The sequence below is a fragment of the Ambystoma mexicanum genome, chromosome 11 (genome assembly GCF_040938575.1).
Source record: "Ambystoma mexicanum isolate Mex_15411 chromosome 11, UKY_AmexF1_1, whole genome shotgun sequence".
NCBI classification, from domain to species: domain Eukaryota; kingdom Metazoa; phylum Chordata; class Amphibia; order Caudata; family Ambystomatidae; genus Ambystoma; species Ambystoma mexicanum.
In genome coordinates, this window is record NC_090934.1 from 1177844868 (window position 1) to 1177863149 (window position 18282).

The 18282-nt window shown below is 48.4% G+C and overlaps 1 protein-coding gene across 3 annotated transcripts in view; it reads left to right on the forward strand.

The window, feature by feature from the left end:
- VPS13C (vacuolar protein sorting 13 homolog C) overlaps positions 1-18282 on the forward strand; it is a 5236720-nt gene that overhangs the window by 5156441 nt on the left and 61997 nt on the right. For all 3 annotated transcript variants that reach the window (XM_069624490.1, XM_069624491.1, XM_069624492.1), the window contains one exon: positions 14834-14923. In XM_069624490.1, coding sequence (XP_069480591.1) covers positions 14834-14923 — 90 coding nt within the window. The remainder of the gene's footprint in view (positions 1-14833; positions 14924-18282) is intronic.

The following is an 18282-nucleotide window of genomic DNA, read 5'->3' on the forward strand; positions in this document are numbered from 1 at the left end:
CTCGAAGGCCGGCCGAAGGGGTACGAGGCGGTGACCCTCCCCCTAAGGTGAAGGCCTCAAGTGCGCCCAAGGTGGTGAAGGCCTTGATTCACCCGGCCAAGGCCTCTATTGAGGGTATCGCTACAGCCCTGGGGAAGCCTGTGGAGGCTCCCCCAGTGGAGGCGACCTCGGGGCCCAGAGTTTCCCTGCCCCCACGGAGGGAAGCCTCTTTTAAGCCCATCAAGAAGACCCCCGTGAAGACCCCGGTGGAAAAAGAGGGGGGCCGGTGCCCTTAACGGACACAGACACGACCTCCGAGGAGGAACTGGTCGAAGTCATAGAGGAGGCCCGTCCCCACGGGAGGGGGACCCTGACGAGGGGGACGATGAGAGCGAGGGTGACGACGACGAGGCTTTGGTGGAGGAGGAGCAACCGTTGCGTCCGTGGCAGCCCGGGCCACAAGACAACTCGGCGGCCATTTTGACAGCAATCCAGGCCTTATGCATGGAGATAAGGACCAGGTTGCCCTTGCCTCCGACGGACGGCCCGACAGAGCAGAGTCTGTCGGGAAGCCCCCCTAACAAGAGGAGAAGGATCCATCCAACCCCGCCTTCTCAGCCCTCACGGCCCTCTCAGCCTTTGTCTCCTTCCCGACCCCGAGGGAGGACACGGGGAAATATACGGCCAGGACAGGGACGGATGACGACGGTGGTGACGACGGGACTGGTCTCCCGTCACTGATTCCTCGGGCGTCTCCTCCCGACGAAATTGGCTCGTTTCACGCCATGATCGCCAGGGCATCCAAGCTTTTTCAGCTCTGCCCGAAGAGAAGAAGAAGGAAGGCTTTCTTTACCAACGGCGTGAGGCCAAAAGGAAAACGGTCCTCGCGGTGCCGTTGTTGGATGACATCTGGGACGAGGGACTTGCCCTCCTCAAGAACCCGTCCACGACACCTGCTAAGAGGGACCGGTATGAGAAGAAGTACCGGGTCTCAGACGCCGCCCCTTCGTACCTTAGAGCGTAACCGACCCCGGATTCGGTCGTTTCAGCAGCGGCCAAGAAGAAAGCGGTGGGGGGCATCAGCCTCGACCTCTACTTCCCTACCGGACGGCGAGGGAAAGAAGCTGGATGCCATGGGACGACGAGTCATCTCGTCGGCGACAGTGACGATTAAGGCGGCCAACGCCCTAGCGATCGTGGCCCGCTACGACAGGGAGTTGTGGTACAAGATTGCCCCCTGTTGGACTTCCTCCCGGACAATAAGAGGGCAGAGGCCCTGGCAATCCTGCAGGTGGGTGAGGTGGCCTCTGACATTGCCGACACCGGTTTCCGCCAATTGGGCAACAGTGTTTGCCTTCAACGGCGGGGGTGGCTCAAGGCGACGGATTTCCGGCAGGATGTACAGGCCACGGTTTTGGACATGCCCTTTGACGGGAACAACCTGTTTGGGAAGACATTGGATGAGTCCCTTCAGGCCACCAAGACTGACACACAGACGGCTCGGGCCTTCAGAGTTCTACAACAACGACGTCCGCCCTTTCGGAACTCCGGAGGCAAGCAGGGTGCCTCCAAGGAATTCGGCAGCGGCTCCTCAACGTACCATCAAGCGGCCCGCTCCTCGTCGCAACAAGCCTACAGGGGAAGAGGCAAGTCCGGAAGACCTTGCCGTCGTCGCCAAGGAGGCCAAGGCGGCAAGGCGGCAGCCAAGCAAGACTGAACCGGCCGTGGTGTGGGCCCCACCAAAGCATCCCGGTGGGAGGCCGGCTGATGAGGTTCGTCAGCGTGTGGAAATCCATCTCCACTGAGCGTTGAGTGCACGATGCCCTGGCCCAGGGGCACACACTCGAATTCCTAAAGAAGTGTCCCCGAATTCCACATGTGGCCAGGAAGGAAAACCACGTCCCTCAACTACTGTTGGAAGTAAAGGCGATGCTCAAAAAAGGTGCCATCGAGCTCGTCCCAAAGAGGCTTCGGGGCTCCGGAGTTTACTCAAGATACTTCCCCGTCAGAAAGAAGACGGGTGGATGGTGCCCCATTCTGGACCTGCGTCGACTGAACAAGTACATCAAGGCACAGAAGTTCCGGATGGTCACCCTCCAGCATGTGCTGGGACAGCTGGAGGAAGGCGACTTCCTATCGTCGTTAGATTTGGAGGATGCATACTTTCATATCCCCATTCTAAAAAGGCACCGAAAGTTCCTCAGCTTTGTGGTCCAGTGGCGGCACAACCAGTTCAAGGCCCTACCGTTCGGACTGAAGTCGGCTCCCAGGGTGTTCACAACGTGCCTGGCACCGGTGGCGGCGCAGCTGCGCCTGCAGGGGATCCACGTTTACCCCTACCTGGACGATTGGCTCATCCGGGCAACAACAAGGGAGCTCGCCGTCGAACACATGGCGAAGACCGTTCAGCTGCTCATGGACCTGGGATTCTCCATCAACTTCCCCAAACCCCACCTGGTCCCGTCGCAGGTCGCACTGTTTCTGAGAGCCAAGCTCGATACAGTGGTGCGATTGGCCTCGCTGTCGGAGGAAAGAACGAAGGCCATCCTGGGCAAGGTACAGCGTCTGATGGCCACGGACGTGGCCAGAGTGAGGTCCATCAAATCCCTTCTCGGGATTATGTCCTCCTGCATCTATCTGGTGCGCCTGTGCAGGAGTTTCTCGACGCCCGTTGGATGCAAGCGACGGGCAGCTTCAAGGACAATATCTCGCTCAACGAAGTATTCCGCCAAGCTGTTTAATGGTGGGGCACCCGCACGCCTCTCGCGGCAGGCACAGACTTTCAGACCCGAGCATATCAGGTGACGGTGACAACAGATGCCTCCCTGTAAGAATGGGGAGCGCACACCGGGGATCTTCACGCAAGAGGCCTATGGCTCCCGGAGGAGAGGCCGCTCCACATCAACATACTGGAGCTCCGGGCAGTGTTCTGGGCTCTCAAGTCTCCTCCCGTCCCTCAAGGGCAAAGTGGTGAGGATCTTCACCGACAACACAACCGCAATGTTTTACATCAGGAAGCAGGGAGGAACCAGATCCCCAGCCCTGTCCAAAGAAGCACAGGACCTGTGGCACTGGGCCGTTGCCCAGGGGAGGTTCCTGGTACCCTTTCATCTTACAGGGGTAAAAAACACCATCGCCGACTCACTCAGCAGGGAGCTGCACTTGTGCCACGAGTGGGAACTACGCCAGGATAAAGTGGATCAACTCTTCCGGCGATGGGGCAAACCCCAAATAGACCTGTTCGTGACCGCGACGAACTCCAAGTGCCAGAGGTTCGCCAGCAGGTTCCCCCAGCCGAGGAGCATGGGCGATGCTTTCTCGTTCCCTTGGGACAGCCTGTTCCTTTATGCATTCCCTCCGTTGCCGTTGCTGCTCAGGCTCATCAACCAACTCAAGAGGTCCCGGTGCAGGATGATCCTCGTCGCACCGAAGTGGCCGAGACAGATATGGTTCCCGGACCTTCTGGACTTGTCAGCGTCCCCACCAGTCAAACTGCCGACGGACACGGATCTTCTCTCCAGAGAAGGAGGCGCCATTCTTCATCACGACCCGGAGTCGCTGAACTTGCAGGCCTGGCTCCTGCAGCACTAGAGTTTGGAGGATACGATATTCCGGCTGACTTCAGAGAGGTCCTTGCAAAGGCCAGGGCATCCTCAACTCTCAAGTGCTACAGACACAAATGGAAGAGGTTCTATGTCTGGTGCCGTGCACAGAGATTAACCCTCTCGGTTTACAGCCCCTCAAGTGCTACCATACCTACTGTCGCTAGCCAAAGCTGGACCTTCTCATGCTTCAATCAAGATACATCTGGCAGCGATTTCCTGATACACCAGAACTACAGGGCGGTCATCCCTGTGGTCTCATCGCCTGGTGAAGGAATTTAGGAATTTATGAAAGGACTGTTTCGATCATTCCCGCCGGTGAAGGCGTCAGCCCCGGCGTGGGAGCTCAACATGGTGCTGACCAGGCTCATGGGTCCGCCATTCGAGCTGTTGCATTCGGCCCCGTTGAAGTTTCTGTCGTGAAAGACAGTGTTCCTTGTGGCCATCACCTCCGCACGATGCGTGGGAGAGATTCAGGTCCTATCCTGCAAGCCTCCATACCCGACCTTTCATGATACGAGGGTAGTGCTGAGGACGCACCCCTCCTTCATGCCCAAGGTGCCGTCGGACTTCCATCTCAACGAGCCCTTGGTGTTACCTGTTTTCTTCCCGTCGCCTTCGTCAGCGGCTGAGAGGACTTTGCACTCGCTGAATGTAGCTAGAGCCCTGAAGTTCTACGTGGACCGAAAAAAGAGTTTTCGGAAGACATAAGAGCTGTTTGTGAACTTTGGACCTGTGAACCAAGGGAAAGCTCTCTCGAAGACTTCCATTTCCAGATGGCTCTCCGGCTGCATCATGCACTGTCATCGGTTGGCAAACCGACCGTTGCCCGGCCGTCCGAGAGCCCATTCGACCAGAGTGATCGCTGCTACCACGGCGTTCTTGTCTGGTGTGCCCCTGCTGGACATCTGCAGGGCTGCTACGTGGAGGTCGACGCACACCTTCACGAGATTCTACTGCGTCAACGGTGATTCCAAGGAGGAGTCCAGAGTCGGCCAAGCAGTGCTGCGCAACCTGTTCGCTTAAGGTGAGCCTGGTGAGGAGGTAAGAAATGCTAAATGTTGAGTTTTGATGTAATGCTTAATGTTGAGCCTTTGCCACCTCCCGTGGTTGTGCATGTGTGTACTGCTATGTATTCTTATATTCATGAGCATGTGAATCCATGCCAGACCCCATGCTGGAGAAGGAACAAGTTACTTACCTGTAACTGTTGTTCTCCAGCATGGGTCTGGCATGGATTCACATGCGAACCCTCCCTCCTACCCCTCTGTGGCTCTTCACTTGGTCATACTGCCACTTTACGTGCTACCAAATCTGAGGATGGCTGCCAGAGGCCGGGCTTAGGGAGAAGCCAGTCATTGGCTGGGGGCAGTATGACCCAGAGATCAGTGATTGGTTACTACTAAGAAAGACAGATCAGAAACGAAACTGATACTGATTTTTTCTTTACCGAGGATTCCCAGCCTGACGACGGGGAATATTCATGAGCATGTGAATCCATGCCAGACCCATGCTGGAGAACAACAGTTACAGGTAAGTAACTTGTTCCATCTGCGACTCACTTTCTGCATTAGCTTTTCTGAGCGTCTCCTCCTGCAGTCTCTGCTCTCTTTTCACGTGTTCATTCCCTCATAAGGATCCCCCTCCGGGTGGCCTTCCCCACATCCCACACCAATTAATATCCATCTCCCCCCGTATTGTCTATCTCAAAGTATTCAGTAATATCCCTGTAGAGCTGTTTGGCAAAAAATGGGTCCCTCCAAAAAGAATTATTGCACCTACACATGTATTTGTGCCCAGTCTGTCCTCTCCGGCGGAAAGGACGTTCAGAGAATGGAACCTGTTTTCCCTTCTTCTTGGCGGGCCTTCCCTGCTGGTCCGGCACTGCATTGGTATCCAACGTCAAATGGCATAGGGCCTGCTCTGCTTCCTCTGTCGAGGTGATCCGATGGTCTATTGCTTCCACTACAAACTGTAGGACGAATGGGTACGCCCACCGATACCTGATCCCTTTCTCCGTCAGTCACTTCTTAAGCGGCTGGCAATATCTCTTCCCGGACAGCGTCAGGTTGGATAGATCTTGGTAGATCACAATACGTGATCCTTCCTATTCCAGGTCTTGCGGCAGTCGTGTTCTGGCCAGGACTTAGAAACAGCCACGATGGAACGTGCACCATACAGTTTGTCACTCGTGTGTGCTCTTTCTAGGTGCACCTCCTTTCCTCCTCCTGCTACAAACAATAGGTTGACAATGACGTGCACCTTGCGTTCCACGTGCAACAGCGTTTCTCCATAGGCATCCTTCAGGTCCAATATGTTATTTCTCCTCTCTCAGTTATCCAGGTCTTCCATTTTCAGGGTCACCTCCTCTTCACGGAGCTCCAGCTCCACCATTCGTGCGGTGAGGTCCATTTCAACCATATCAGCGTTTAGCTGATTTTTCTCTAAGTTCTCCACTTTACTTTCCACCGTTCCCACCCACACTGAGAGATCTGCCAAGACGATGGCAAATCTACTCTGAGCGCCTTGATTTCCACCAGGATGCTCTCCTCTTTTGAGGCAAAGTGCGTCAGATCCACACTCACCAGCATCCTTCCCTCGGGCGCACTCCCAGGTACACCACCATGCTTTCCCATATGCATGTCTCTGGGCAGCGGCACTGAGCAGAGTCTCTGTGTCTGCCCTGTCCCTTCAGCAGGCAATAACTTAAGGGCTTGAAAATGCAGTGGGTGCTGGCGTTTTGGGCAGCTCTTCGTCTTAGGACTCTGGTTACTGTAGCAGAGGCCAACAAACTGATTACCCTCTGTGGGTGCAATGCATAGGCCCCTTGGGCAGGGGGGCAGCGTCTGGGTGGAGGTAACTGCTATAGCTGGGGGCAGCACTGTCCTACCCCCACTCTGGTGAAGGATGGTCACGCTGCAGTTACAGGGCCTGCTCCCGGAGTGTTCCACATCTGGCGAGGACTGCTTTGCTCTCTTTTAACCACAAAGCTGGTGTTTCTACCTCTTCAGGGCTGTTGACTATGAATCACCAGCCTACGTTGGGGGGCATGCCAGGCTAGGGCTCCCAAGTTGCTTGATGGTGGGTGAAGTGCAGGTGCGTGTACGCCTAATAGGGGCTGGGGGAGCTTGGCAACCTTGCGGCTGTATTGCCACCTGATGACAGGGACCTGTCGGTGTGTGGCCCAACGTTGGCAGTCTGGGATGTCAGTGCTTGTTATAGGGAGCGGGTAACTGTGTGGAGGCCACTGAGGCCATGCCGCTGCAACTGCGTCTCAACAGCATGATTCAGCGGGCCCTGTGCAGGGAGTGCTCGGCGGGTCCGTTCCTCATCGCCTCACCTGCAGCCACGCTCCGGCTGTGGGGGGATGGGCTCCTCCGTGACCTTCTGAACTGGGACCCTGCGGAAATGACTGAACTGCAGCTTGCCGGCACTCCCCTGCTCTGCAATTTCGCCTGGGGGTTCCGAACCCCCTCTGTTGCCCATGAGCCTCTGTTGCCGTTGCAGGTACAGTGTGGTTCTGTGTAATCTCTATGCTTTCTGCTGGAAGAAGATCATGCAGCCATGCTTCTCCACGCCCCCTGGCGGTCTCCTCATATCATGTTTTAACCCCCCCATTGCAGATCATAAGCAAATTGTCTATGAAGTGCACATTTATGATTATTCAGTATTTAAATGGAAGTCAAAACACCAGATTCATCTACCATCCCCACGTCCACTCTTTTCAGAGGGTAATTCCTGATATCTTGCCAATGTCTTTTTGTATAGAGGAGGATCTTAGTAAGGTAGAATGTGTATATTCTTTGGCATTACAATAAGGGAGTTTTATAAGCCGCTTTTCTTATGTGGGGTATGAGCTCTTGCCCCGGTGTCTAATTATCAAAACATAGTGCTTACAGATACAATGCTTACAAATCACAGTTTAACAACTGGTTTTACAAAGAATATCCCAAATGGCCAAGTTTGAGAAGTAAATGGAATAAACAGCTCAGTAATTAAACCAAATTGTCTGGTAGGTACACTTGTTCCCAAAAGGTCAATATTCTGGGACAACTCCAGGCCAAATACAAAAAGTCTGCTGTACTGCTACATCTGTAACATAGATGAGGTAAATCAGGTATGTAGCAAAGAAGTATGTTAGGTGTATGATACATGTGTTGTAGGTACTTGGTGTGTCAGTTAATGCTGATAATTTGAAGAGATTGTTTCAGTTTGGCCACAAGCTTTTTCCCCTCCTCATCTGATAGAATAGTGTCTATAGCTGTTTCCCACCAGGGATGATTGCTAGGGTTAAGAGACGAAATGTATTGGTTTCGGAGATTATCTAGTAAATATTTCCTAATCCGGGGGTTCTGATGGGAAACTATATGATAAAGATAATATGATATAAGAGCCTGTTACAACCAGAAGAAATTAAATATTCCCAAAGCTTTAACCACTCGCTCCCCTTGTTTTAAGTGTATTCTAGCGTGATAAATATTCAATCTCTGAAAATGTTTCCTATTGTGCTTATCCCTAATTGCTGAAAATGTTTCCTATTGCGCTTATCCCTAATTGCTGAAGATGTTTCCTATTGCGCTTATCCCTAATTGCTGAAGATGTTTCCTTTTGTGCTTATCCCTAATTGTTGAAAATGTTTCCTATTGTGCTTATCCCTAGTTGCTGAAGATGTTTCCGATTGTGCTTATCCCTAATTGCCGAAAATACTTATTACATTGTTTTTCAAAAGTTGGTGAGAGACTAGGCCAGTTAAGTTACAAAGGTGGCCATTGCTCTATAACCTGAGCTGGATGAAGAGTATTATCTCTATTTACTACTAATATCTAGGTGCAATTGTGATTTATTTTGTCTGCGTGAAAATGTCTCTCTTGCAGTAGTAGAATGTCAGCTTGGTGTCTCCTGGTGTATTAAACTACTAGTGAGTTTGTTAAATGGCATGTTGTGTGCTCTTTCCAGAATAAATTGCTGAGATACTGTCAGGTTGTCCAAAACTATCAGGAGCGAGATTCCATTGTGCATTGTATTGGGGTGGATTCCAGAAGTTCAATCAAGTGCAGGTGATTTCTTTTTGAATACCCCTCTAAATAATTTGTTTCTGCTTCCCTCCTTTTCATGTGAACCTTAATAGTTCACATATTTTTTCCAGAGAGTTGCTGTGCACTCTTCCACATCTCCGATTCTTCCTTCTGCTTCTGTAATCCAAGTCCCGACCACATAGATTTTCCAGTTGGGTTGAAGAGATCTTTACCTTCAGAATGTTAATTGCATGTAAGGCCTTTATGGTGTCTGTTGCGCCAGCAGGGATAGAGACGGCCATTGTCCCTTTGTGCTTCTTCAGTTATTGACGAATCGTGTTGTCTTGTGCGTAATTGCCCTTTTAGCCTTCCTTTTGTTACTTCCCACTATTCTCCGCATTGCAAAGTTATTCCTGCAGGCACCACTCAGAGCTGCCATGTTAATAGAGCTCTATAGAAGTAGCCTCATTTTGTCTGTGCTCCATACAAGTTAGTTCTAATGTACTGCCTTGTGGCTATCCACACTGGGTGTTACATATCTTGAGAAGTCGACTTGTTTTATGTTCGTGTAGCGATGGCTTTTGCCGCCCTCTGCCCCATTAACTCGTCACCAAGGAGCATGTCAGTCGTTCTTCCAGGAAGTTCCCTTGTAGCTTGTATACATTTTTCAAAAAGTGTAACATACACAGAGCACTCTTAAAATTGCTAACATTTGAGAGAGTGCTGTTGTATCGTGCCTGTCTCTGGTGATGTATCTGGTGATGTCATGTGGAATGTTGGTGTGTGGATGATAGAATATTCTTGGCGAATGTTCTATTCAGTGACAGTTACTGCTGGCTGGCTCTGGGTGATGGGAGCCGGTGTCTGTCCACTATCTATGTCCTTAATGTCTTCATGTGGAACTGTTACTATTAAGCTGGAATAAATTTACTTGAAGAAATCTTAAAGAGCCTGGAACCTGCTTTTTAACAATGGCGACGAGGATGGGATTTGGCAACCTACGTGCCACAAGGGCTGAGGACCCTGCTGCGGGGGGTGCAGGAAGGACAAGCTGCTGGAGATTGACAACACCGCCCCCAAAAACTGTAAGTCCCATCACCCAGGGGCCCAGGGTGCAGGGCGAGCCGGAGGGAGAAAGCCCCATTGTTGGTGGGACCAGCGCCCATAAGCTGCAGGCAAGCAGGGCCCTGGGTAGGAGAAAATGTGCCCCTATTATGAATGGCATCACAGGGGGCTGGAGAGAGAAGGCTCGGCAGGACTATACAGTCTATGGGCCCATTGCTTGCTTAGTGTGCAAGCTGGGCCCCAGGGGTCCCCAGGGAGAAGCCCTGACATGTTTACCCACGCACAGGGGAAGGAACAGGTGACAAGCCCCCTTTCGTGTGGAATTAGCAATGTATGGGCCAGTAGGCGAAATGACCCCTTTGGGGCTGCAGATGGTAATATGCCAGGTGGTCAAATGTAGCTGTGCCCCATGGATTAACTGAATCAGTTATCACGTGAAATGGAATCTGTTACTGTGCTGAAAACGGGCGTCATTCGTGAACTTTAAAGGCTGTCTCCATAAGTAACGCTGGGCTGGGTGGTGGAGGTGCTGATAAACGCTTATGCAAGTATAATGAAGCCGGTTCAGAAGGGGCATTGCGGATCGTAGCCCCCCCACCAGGTCTATGGCTGTTTACTGCAGTAAATGTATGAGTATTGCCCCTCATACTAATGTGCTGATGGTTGAGCACGGGAGTTGGTTTGAGTGATGTTCAGTGTTTCCAGTCAGTACTCCCTGTTGATGTGAGGTTGTGGTTGATGGTTTTGGAGACTTTGAGGTCTTAGTTCTCTAGAGTGGCATCTAGAGACCTGCTGGAGATTCCAGGGTGGCAGCCTGGACACCCGCGCTGTTGTAGGCGGGGGCAGGTGGCAGGAGGCGAAGCACTTGTGTGGTGGTCAGGAATGTAGGTGATGTTGCCTAGGTAAAGGTTGGTCGGTCATGGGGTGAGAGCCCTGTTGCTTGTTCGTGGCAGGAGCAGGTAGTTGGATGATAGTATTTTTGCGAGGGTATTTGGTTTTCGGTTTGTCAGGGTGTGATGTTTTTGTTGGTTGGGGTTGCCTGTGGAAGTGTCCGTGTTCAGTTGAGTGTCATGTGGAATGTTCTTGGAAGGTGGTAGTTTTGATGTGGTGGGTGACTTGTTTTGTGCAGGTTAGGTTTGTAAAGGAGGGATGTGTGTTGTATCGTGCCTGTCTCTGGTGATGTATCTGGTGATGTCATGTGGAATGTTGGTGTGTGGATGATAGAATATTCTTGGTGAATGTTCTATTCGGTGACAGTTACTGCTGGCTGGCCCTGGGTGATGGGAGCCGGTGTCTGTCCACTATCTATGTCCTTAATGTCTTCATGTGGAACTGTAACTATTAAGCTGGAATAAATTTACTTGAAGAAATCTTAAAGAGCCTGGAACCTGCTTTTTAACAAGTGTAGTACAATGTCCAGACACATCAGATGCAAAAAATCACATTGCACTCAGAAGGGTTTTTACGCTGTATCATTGTTTTCGGAAGGCTGAGGGCTATGGCGGCTCAGATATTCGTGTCACTGGGACCAGACCCTACAGGAGGCCCACCGGTTCTGTTAAGCTCATGGGGCAACAGCCAATGAATGCGCTGCTGAGAGCCTTACTCCCCGGGTAACCCTGCTTTACATCACGGCCAACGCCAAGACACCTGCGACCTTTGTCACCCCCAGTCAGACCCGGTCATTGTGGGCATTGGAGGTCACAGTTGTCATTGCTGTTTTTCTGCAGCTCTTAGGTGCGCCACTCCGTGCAATCTGTGCAAGGCTGTGACTGGCTCCTCCAATTTCCAAGTGAGTCTCACAGTTGCCAGAGGAGATCATGTTACTCCTGAGTGTAATTTGATGGCAGGGACCTGTTAGGTTTGCACACAGGAATAGCCAGGTCCCCGCCACCATAGTTTTTTTTAATTTGCACTGCAGGGTGCAGATTTTAGCATTTACTTTAAATTTTAAATTGTGAGTGCTGCTTGCCATTGAAATGAAACCCTCCCCGACACATGGGGTTTCATTTAAACTGGGAACATGGCTTACCACAAACGCATGGTAAGCAGTGCTCCCAATTTAAATTAAACCCTTCCCAACATGCGAGCATGCTAGGGGGTGTTTCATTTCAATTGTACACGATCCCTACCATTCTAAAATGGCCGGGAACATGTACAATGGATCCATAGGGATCCTCCTGCTTTATGCTGGTGCATAAAGCTAGCGGACCCCGTAGGGATCTCCTGCATTTGCACCGGCATGAAAATCCATGCCGGCGCAAATGCTGGAGCATTTGTAGGGCAGAGAGGAAGAGAGGCGGTGGAACGCAAGTTCCCCACAAATTAATGAAAATTAGCCATGGTGTACATTAAATGCGTAAAAGCCTTACACAAGGCTTTTATGCCTTCAATTCACGTCATGGCGCAATTGAAAATGAGCCCTGTGATTTTAGCTAGGCAGTTCAATTCATAGAGGCCACGGCATCCATCATTTCTGCTCTATGCTGCTCTTGCGGTCTTACTAATTGGAGACCTGCAGCATATTCGGGCACTTCAGAAAGGCCTGTCGCACACGCCACCGCAGCCTACAGTAGCTATTATCCTAGAAGAAAACTAATGTAGAACGAGATACCAGTGTAGGATAGTGGAAGCACTTAGCACCCTGAGCAGAGCCTAGCTAAAACGGGCCTAGCTTAGTCTCTGCTCTGTGTTCCGCTACATTTCTTTGAATTTTCAGTACAAGTTTGAATATACACAATGTGATTAATCACAAAGCAATAGAGTCTCCTTTATGCAAAGTAAAACGAGTGTGAACTTCATTTGGATGTAACAATTATACCTCACTTGATGTTTGGGAGTAACAGCCTTAGACAGCTTTCCCACTGTCCAGTAATCCAAGCACTGCACCAATATGTTGCAGGAAAACTGGCCAAGAAAAAGGTGTTTCAGAAGGAGGAGATCAAATAAGGCAGCTATGGACATGGCTATGATTTGAGACTGCAGCGACAATTTGATATCCAACACAATGGATGTAGCATTGGCATGCCTTGATCTCCCATGTTGCCTGGCAGCTATCACTGGTGGGATGGGTTAATAAGAAACGTAAGCTCAATCCATTGAAAAACTAAGGCTATTGTCATTCAAACCTAGCCCAATCTGTGAAAATTGATCTTTGGGGCTAGCTACTTTTCAGAATTGTTTCAACAGTGAAAACATTCTGAAAAGTAGATAGTCCCAAATATCCCATTTCAAGTATTGGGCTGGGTGCAAATGATAATAGCTTTAGTTATTTAATGGATTGATTTTAGGTTTCTTATTAACCATTCCGTCATTGATAGTTGCCAGGCAATAAGGCAGATCCAGGCATGCCAATGTTCTATTTATTGTGATCTTTGATTCTTTGGCCCCAAGATGTCTTATATATGCCTCTGACTCTGGGCTCACCGAATTTTCAAAGTGTGAATAGGCCAGCTGTACTGTGGTGCACAAGTAGGCATGCACTGTACATCCAAGGCAAGGAAGACCAAATGAATTGTTGCAGTTTCAGATGGGTAAATTGAAAAGATTCTTACTGCTTCATGATGAACAGAGCAGGAGGGGTCCATCGAAATGATTCACCTTTGAAGTGCTACAGAAAAGGTAGGTGCAACCTTCTTTTCATGTGAAAAGGTTTCTCTAATTTATTTTGGATTATTTTGGGAATCTAATTGCAATAAATGACTAAATATTTATTTAGTCCTTTGCTTTGGAATTTTTTAAGCGGATTAATTTAAGATTTTTGTGTATGTATGCAGGAAGTTCCAATAAGTAAAACATAGCTGCACAACCTTCATTATTAATACAAGAGCAGAATACAGTACAGTACTTTACTAGTCAATGGGCCTCATTACACGGTAGGCGGTAAGGGTTTACCGGTACCGGTATTTTACCGGTACCGGTAAATCCTTACCGCCTTACTACGAGGTCCCTTTGCGGGTTGGGGAATTTAACGCCTGCTTTCTGCTTGCGTTAAAAACCAACCCGCAAAGGGACCCAGGGAGCTAATTACGGTACCGCAATTTGCGGTGCCGTAATTAGCACCTTCCCCTTTCCCATTATGCCCTATGGGGCAAAAATGGGAATGGGGAAGGGCAATGGCGGAAGGGGGAATTACCACCCCGCCAACCTTGGAATGGGGCGGTAACTCCCCTTTCCACCAAGGCGGTGCCGGTATTTTACCGGCATGAACCATGGCGCTAATTGCGCCATGGTTCTCCGCCTACCGTGTAATGAGGCCCAATGTGCCATTGTATTATCAATAAGGTCTAAAATGAATGTCTCCTCATAACCAGACAGCCACCAGTAGCGTCATCCCTTCTGGCCCTAGTACAAGAAAGACACATTTTCACCTTAATACTGAATGGTGTTAACACAAGGGCAAACTTTGCCCTTGTGCAAAAATGGTTTGAAAATTTATCTTTTTTGCATTAGGGCAATGTTTGCCCTGGTGCTTAAACCATGGCAAACTGCCTTATCATGGTGCAATGGTTTTCTAATATTTCCCACTGTTTTTAGAAATAGGGCAGACTTTTCCCTAGTGCGAATACTGTGCAACTTTTGCACTTGCACCAGTGCAAAGTTCCTGTAATCTAGCCCTATAAGTGGTGAATGTCTTGGATAATCTATAATTTGTGGCTGTAGCTCTTAAAAGGTTCTGTAATACACTTCAGAGACTTCACATGAGTTGAGAGGTGTTATTCAGAAAATATACATCCATGAAAACTGCCCCCAGCAGTGAACCACTTCTCTCCTTCAGCTCTCAACCTCCCCTGGAACCCTTACTGAGTCAACACAGCCAGGGTTCCCTTGTAACTAAGATACCCAATGCCATGAGTGACAACAATATTCCACAGGGTGATGAGATCTCAAGTTGGTACTAAGCACCTCCTAACAGTAGCACCATTGTCATTCTCAAGGAAATGCTTGCACATTATGTACTAGTCTTGCATTGATTGTCATCAATTCCCCAATTGCTGCATGTAATATTACACAAATAAGGCTTAGGTTGTCAGGCGTAAGTGTATTTTCATTAACAGAAGTAATTGGTTTGGCTTATATTACATTTGCAAGCAATTCTACCTCATGAAGCTGTACCTTGAAAATATAGATTCACTGTATTATTCTGCACTGACCTTTTTCTTTTTCAAACAGGATCAGGGGCTTTTAGTATTCCAGAAAAAAGACAGTGCCTTACAGGATTGTTTGAAACAAGTTCAACTTCAAGATGAAAATATAGCAAAGGTAAACTATTTGTTAAATATCATATTGAGTGTTGTATGTTCTGCTCTAGTCTTTCTTTTCATCAATATAGACGTAGAGGTGCCTTCTCATTCATTCATTCATTCATTCATTCATTCATTCATTCGTTCGTTCATTCATTCAGTCATTTGTATAGCGCCTTTCACCATAATTATGGTCCCAACGCACTGATGACTGAATGCCCTCGTAGAGACCGGAGTCCAAAATATGTTCGAAATTGGGAGGTGCTATTATGCATGTGTGCATTTCGGCCATTAAAGTTATGAGATGGTGACCAAGGCCCTGCTAGTCACCCATGTCTAAATGGCATGTGGATGGGCGGAAAGGAGGTGTACTATGAAATAAACAGGGATGATTGTGTTTAAGAATATAGACATTTGTGTGAGAAACTACAGTTTGAATTTTTGTCATTAAAGATAGCTTCATTCTTATGGCAGAGGTGCTGTGCAATAGTGTTGTTATATGTGAGTGCAGGGTGTGTGGGAATGAGCCTGTGCCTTCAACTAAGTTACAAAGGTGCGGTGCAAGAGAACAAATCTGTACAAACAACAATGTCAAAACCGTGGGGTTCATCTTTGTATAAAGAGCAGTGCTAAGTCTCACATAAGATCTAAGTGCAAAAATGAATAATAAATAATACATCCTTGCCCACTGAGAGGATCTAAGCGTGATACATTGCCATCCCTAGCTCCTTCAAGTGCGCAGGCCCACCCTCATGTGCTTTAGAGTTACATGCAGAGCCGACTAAGAAAGGAGGATCACAAGTACCCAATTGTCTTCCAGGATGATTCAATTAGATTCAGGGGAAGTACTTTTAATAAAAATGGCTTCCTTCAATGGTCAGGCCTTGAAAATGCACTACTCAGAAAAGGCGATAACCATCTTTCCACCATCACAGGGAATTTCACATTTCACATTTAAGTAGATTGTGATGAATCCGATGGTGTAATCACTTCTTTCGCGATGGTAACCTCTCAATGTGGCCAGGGAATGGCAGCTGCTACCTGATCCTGACTGGGAGCGGCTAACTAAGGAGGATCACATGGGGGGAGGCAGCCCTCAGGGTGGGGGGGCAGCATCGCAGGAGACATGGTATCCCCCTTTTCTTTTTGGGGATGCCCCCGCTATTCCCCATGCTTTAATGGCATATTGCCATACCTCCCTTACCCACATAGGAAGGATCCTGAAAACACCTTACCAAACCCTACATATAAGTCGTCAAGAGCTAACTTGCCTTTTAAAAACATTGAGAACACTTTTCCAGACTGCATATTCATCAAGAACTGACTTGCCTTATAATATCACTAAGAACACTTTCGCAGGCTTTGAGTATAAATTATCAGAAACTACCATTATCCTAATTCCAAGAATCCTGGGACGAAGAAGATTAACCGAATAATGAGGATCACTGGAAGTCAAGAGCACACGCTGCACTCTAGTGGTTGGAGGAACAAACCAGAAGCCGGAAAACTTAAGCTGGCAATGCAGCTGACAGGGAGACCGTGGTGTGCAGAGCAAGGCGACAGCAAAGGAAAAAGAGGCTGGCTGGAGAACGGTGCTTCTCTCAGTGCTGTCCAGGAGAGCATAGGGTTGCAACAGAGCCTGTGGAACCAACTGGTTCATCGACATAGAAACAGGAAGCAGTATACGACAAAAATGCCAGAAGCGGATGCAAGGCTTCTGGGCATTCCCCGGTACTAGAACCTCCACTTCACTTAAACCCATGAAGACACAGGCATAGGCTAACAGGACCCGCGAGACGTGGAGAAACCAACAAAAGTAGAAACAGCAAGTGAGAACAAAATGCTGTAGGACCACTGCAGGTTTTCAGCAGAAGGCCCGACATACCCCAAGAAGAACCAGTGAGTGCACCCAAGGGAAGTAGGCACACCGGGGCATATTGGGAACACTGTGCAAACAAGCCCTGGCAGCAGTACATACCAGGCAGACCAAATGTGCATATAAGAAAAGGCCTGGCAGGAGAAGATACCAGGCAGACCAAAAGTGTATACAAGAAAAGCCTTGGCAGGAGAGTATACAGGGCAAATGCAAGTTGAAAATGTGTTCAAATAAGAAAAATCCTGGCAGGAGAGCATATCAGGCAGACACAAGTTGTTAACAAGGACATGTGAAAAAGGCCCTGGAAGGAAAGCAATCCAGGCATGGTCAAGTTGAATGGTGTGTAATATAAAGTCCTTAAGGAAGTCCTGATAAGGATACAACGGGACCAGCAAAAAGCTATGGAAATATATTAAAGAGGAGAGAAAGCCTGGCAGGAAAGTACACCAGGTATCCTACCAAGATACAGATGAACAGACCAGCTGTTTTGTGTACCAGTTGTGTCATTGATCAAGAGAAACATAAGGAGCTGATATTAAACAGAGTGACGAGAAATCCATGGGAAGGGAACCGCCCTCTGGAACAAGGAACTCTGTCCTTCTGGAACCTTTTTGTGTTGGAGTTACACATTTACTTTTTGAACACTACTAAAGGCCAAAGACATGTTCCCTTTTAACCTTTAAGTTATTTTGTTAGAATGTTGAGGGCCAGAATAGTTATTTGGACACAGGATGTTTTTCTTTGGACATTCTAACATTTGACATAGACTTAGTTTTGATTCAAGGTATGGAATCCCCTCTTATAGTAGGGACGGAGAGGCATTTTCCCAACCCAATTTTACTTTAATAAAGGTTTATGGTCAACACTGTATGTCCCTGTGCCCGTATCTCCTTGCTGGTTCCTCACAGGATCCTGTTCTCATGAACTAGATATGTACTAATGAATCTGCATACTGTGTTGTGAATGCAGGAGAATAATAGAAGTGAGGTTTACTGTGAGAGTGCATCATTCGTCGTTATTCTCAGTCTGCCTTACATACCTGCTGTTAACAGAGCTCTGAACCTGTAAATGTTCATTGAACAGCAAAAGGAAGTGGCCTACCCTTTTTTCTATCACGGATGGCTGAAGTTATGTGCATCCTGGGATCCAACTACAATTAGTAGGCATAGCTACAAACTGTAACAACAGTTTCCAAGATCAAATCCTGTGTGGTATCAGAGTATGAAATTATCTGAAATAGAGGTTAATCTCTTCTCAAAACCATGTTTGACTAATCATTAAGGGTACACAGTCATATGTTTAGAAAAAATGAAAGATTAACATTTCAAAAAAGTTTAAAACTGCAAAGGTTTGAAATTCAAAAGTGAGAAAATGAAGTACACAATAAAATAATCAGTGGGTAGAAGAGGTCACGTGGTTGGATGAGGAGAAAGGAGAGAGTGTTCAGGACATTGGGATGGAGGACAGGGCAGCAGGATGTCAACAGAGCAGCAGATGAAAAA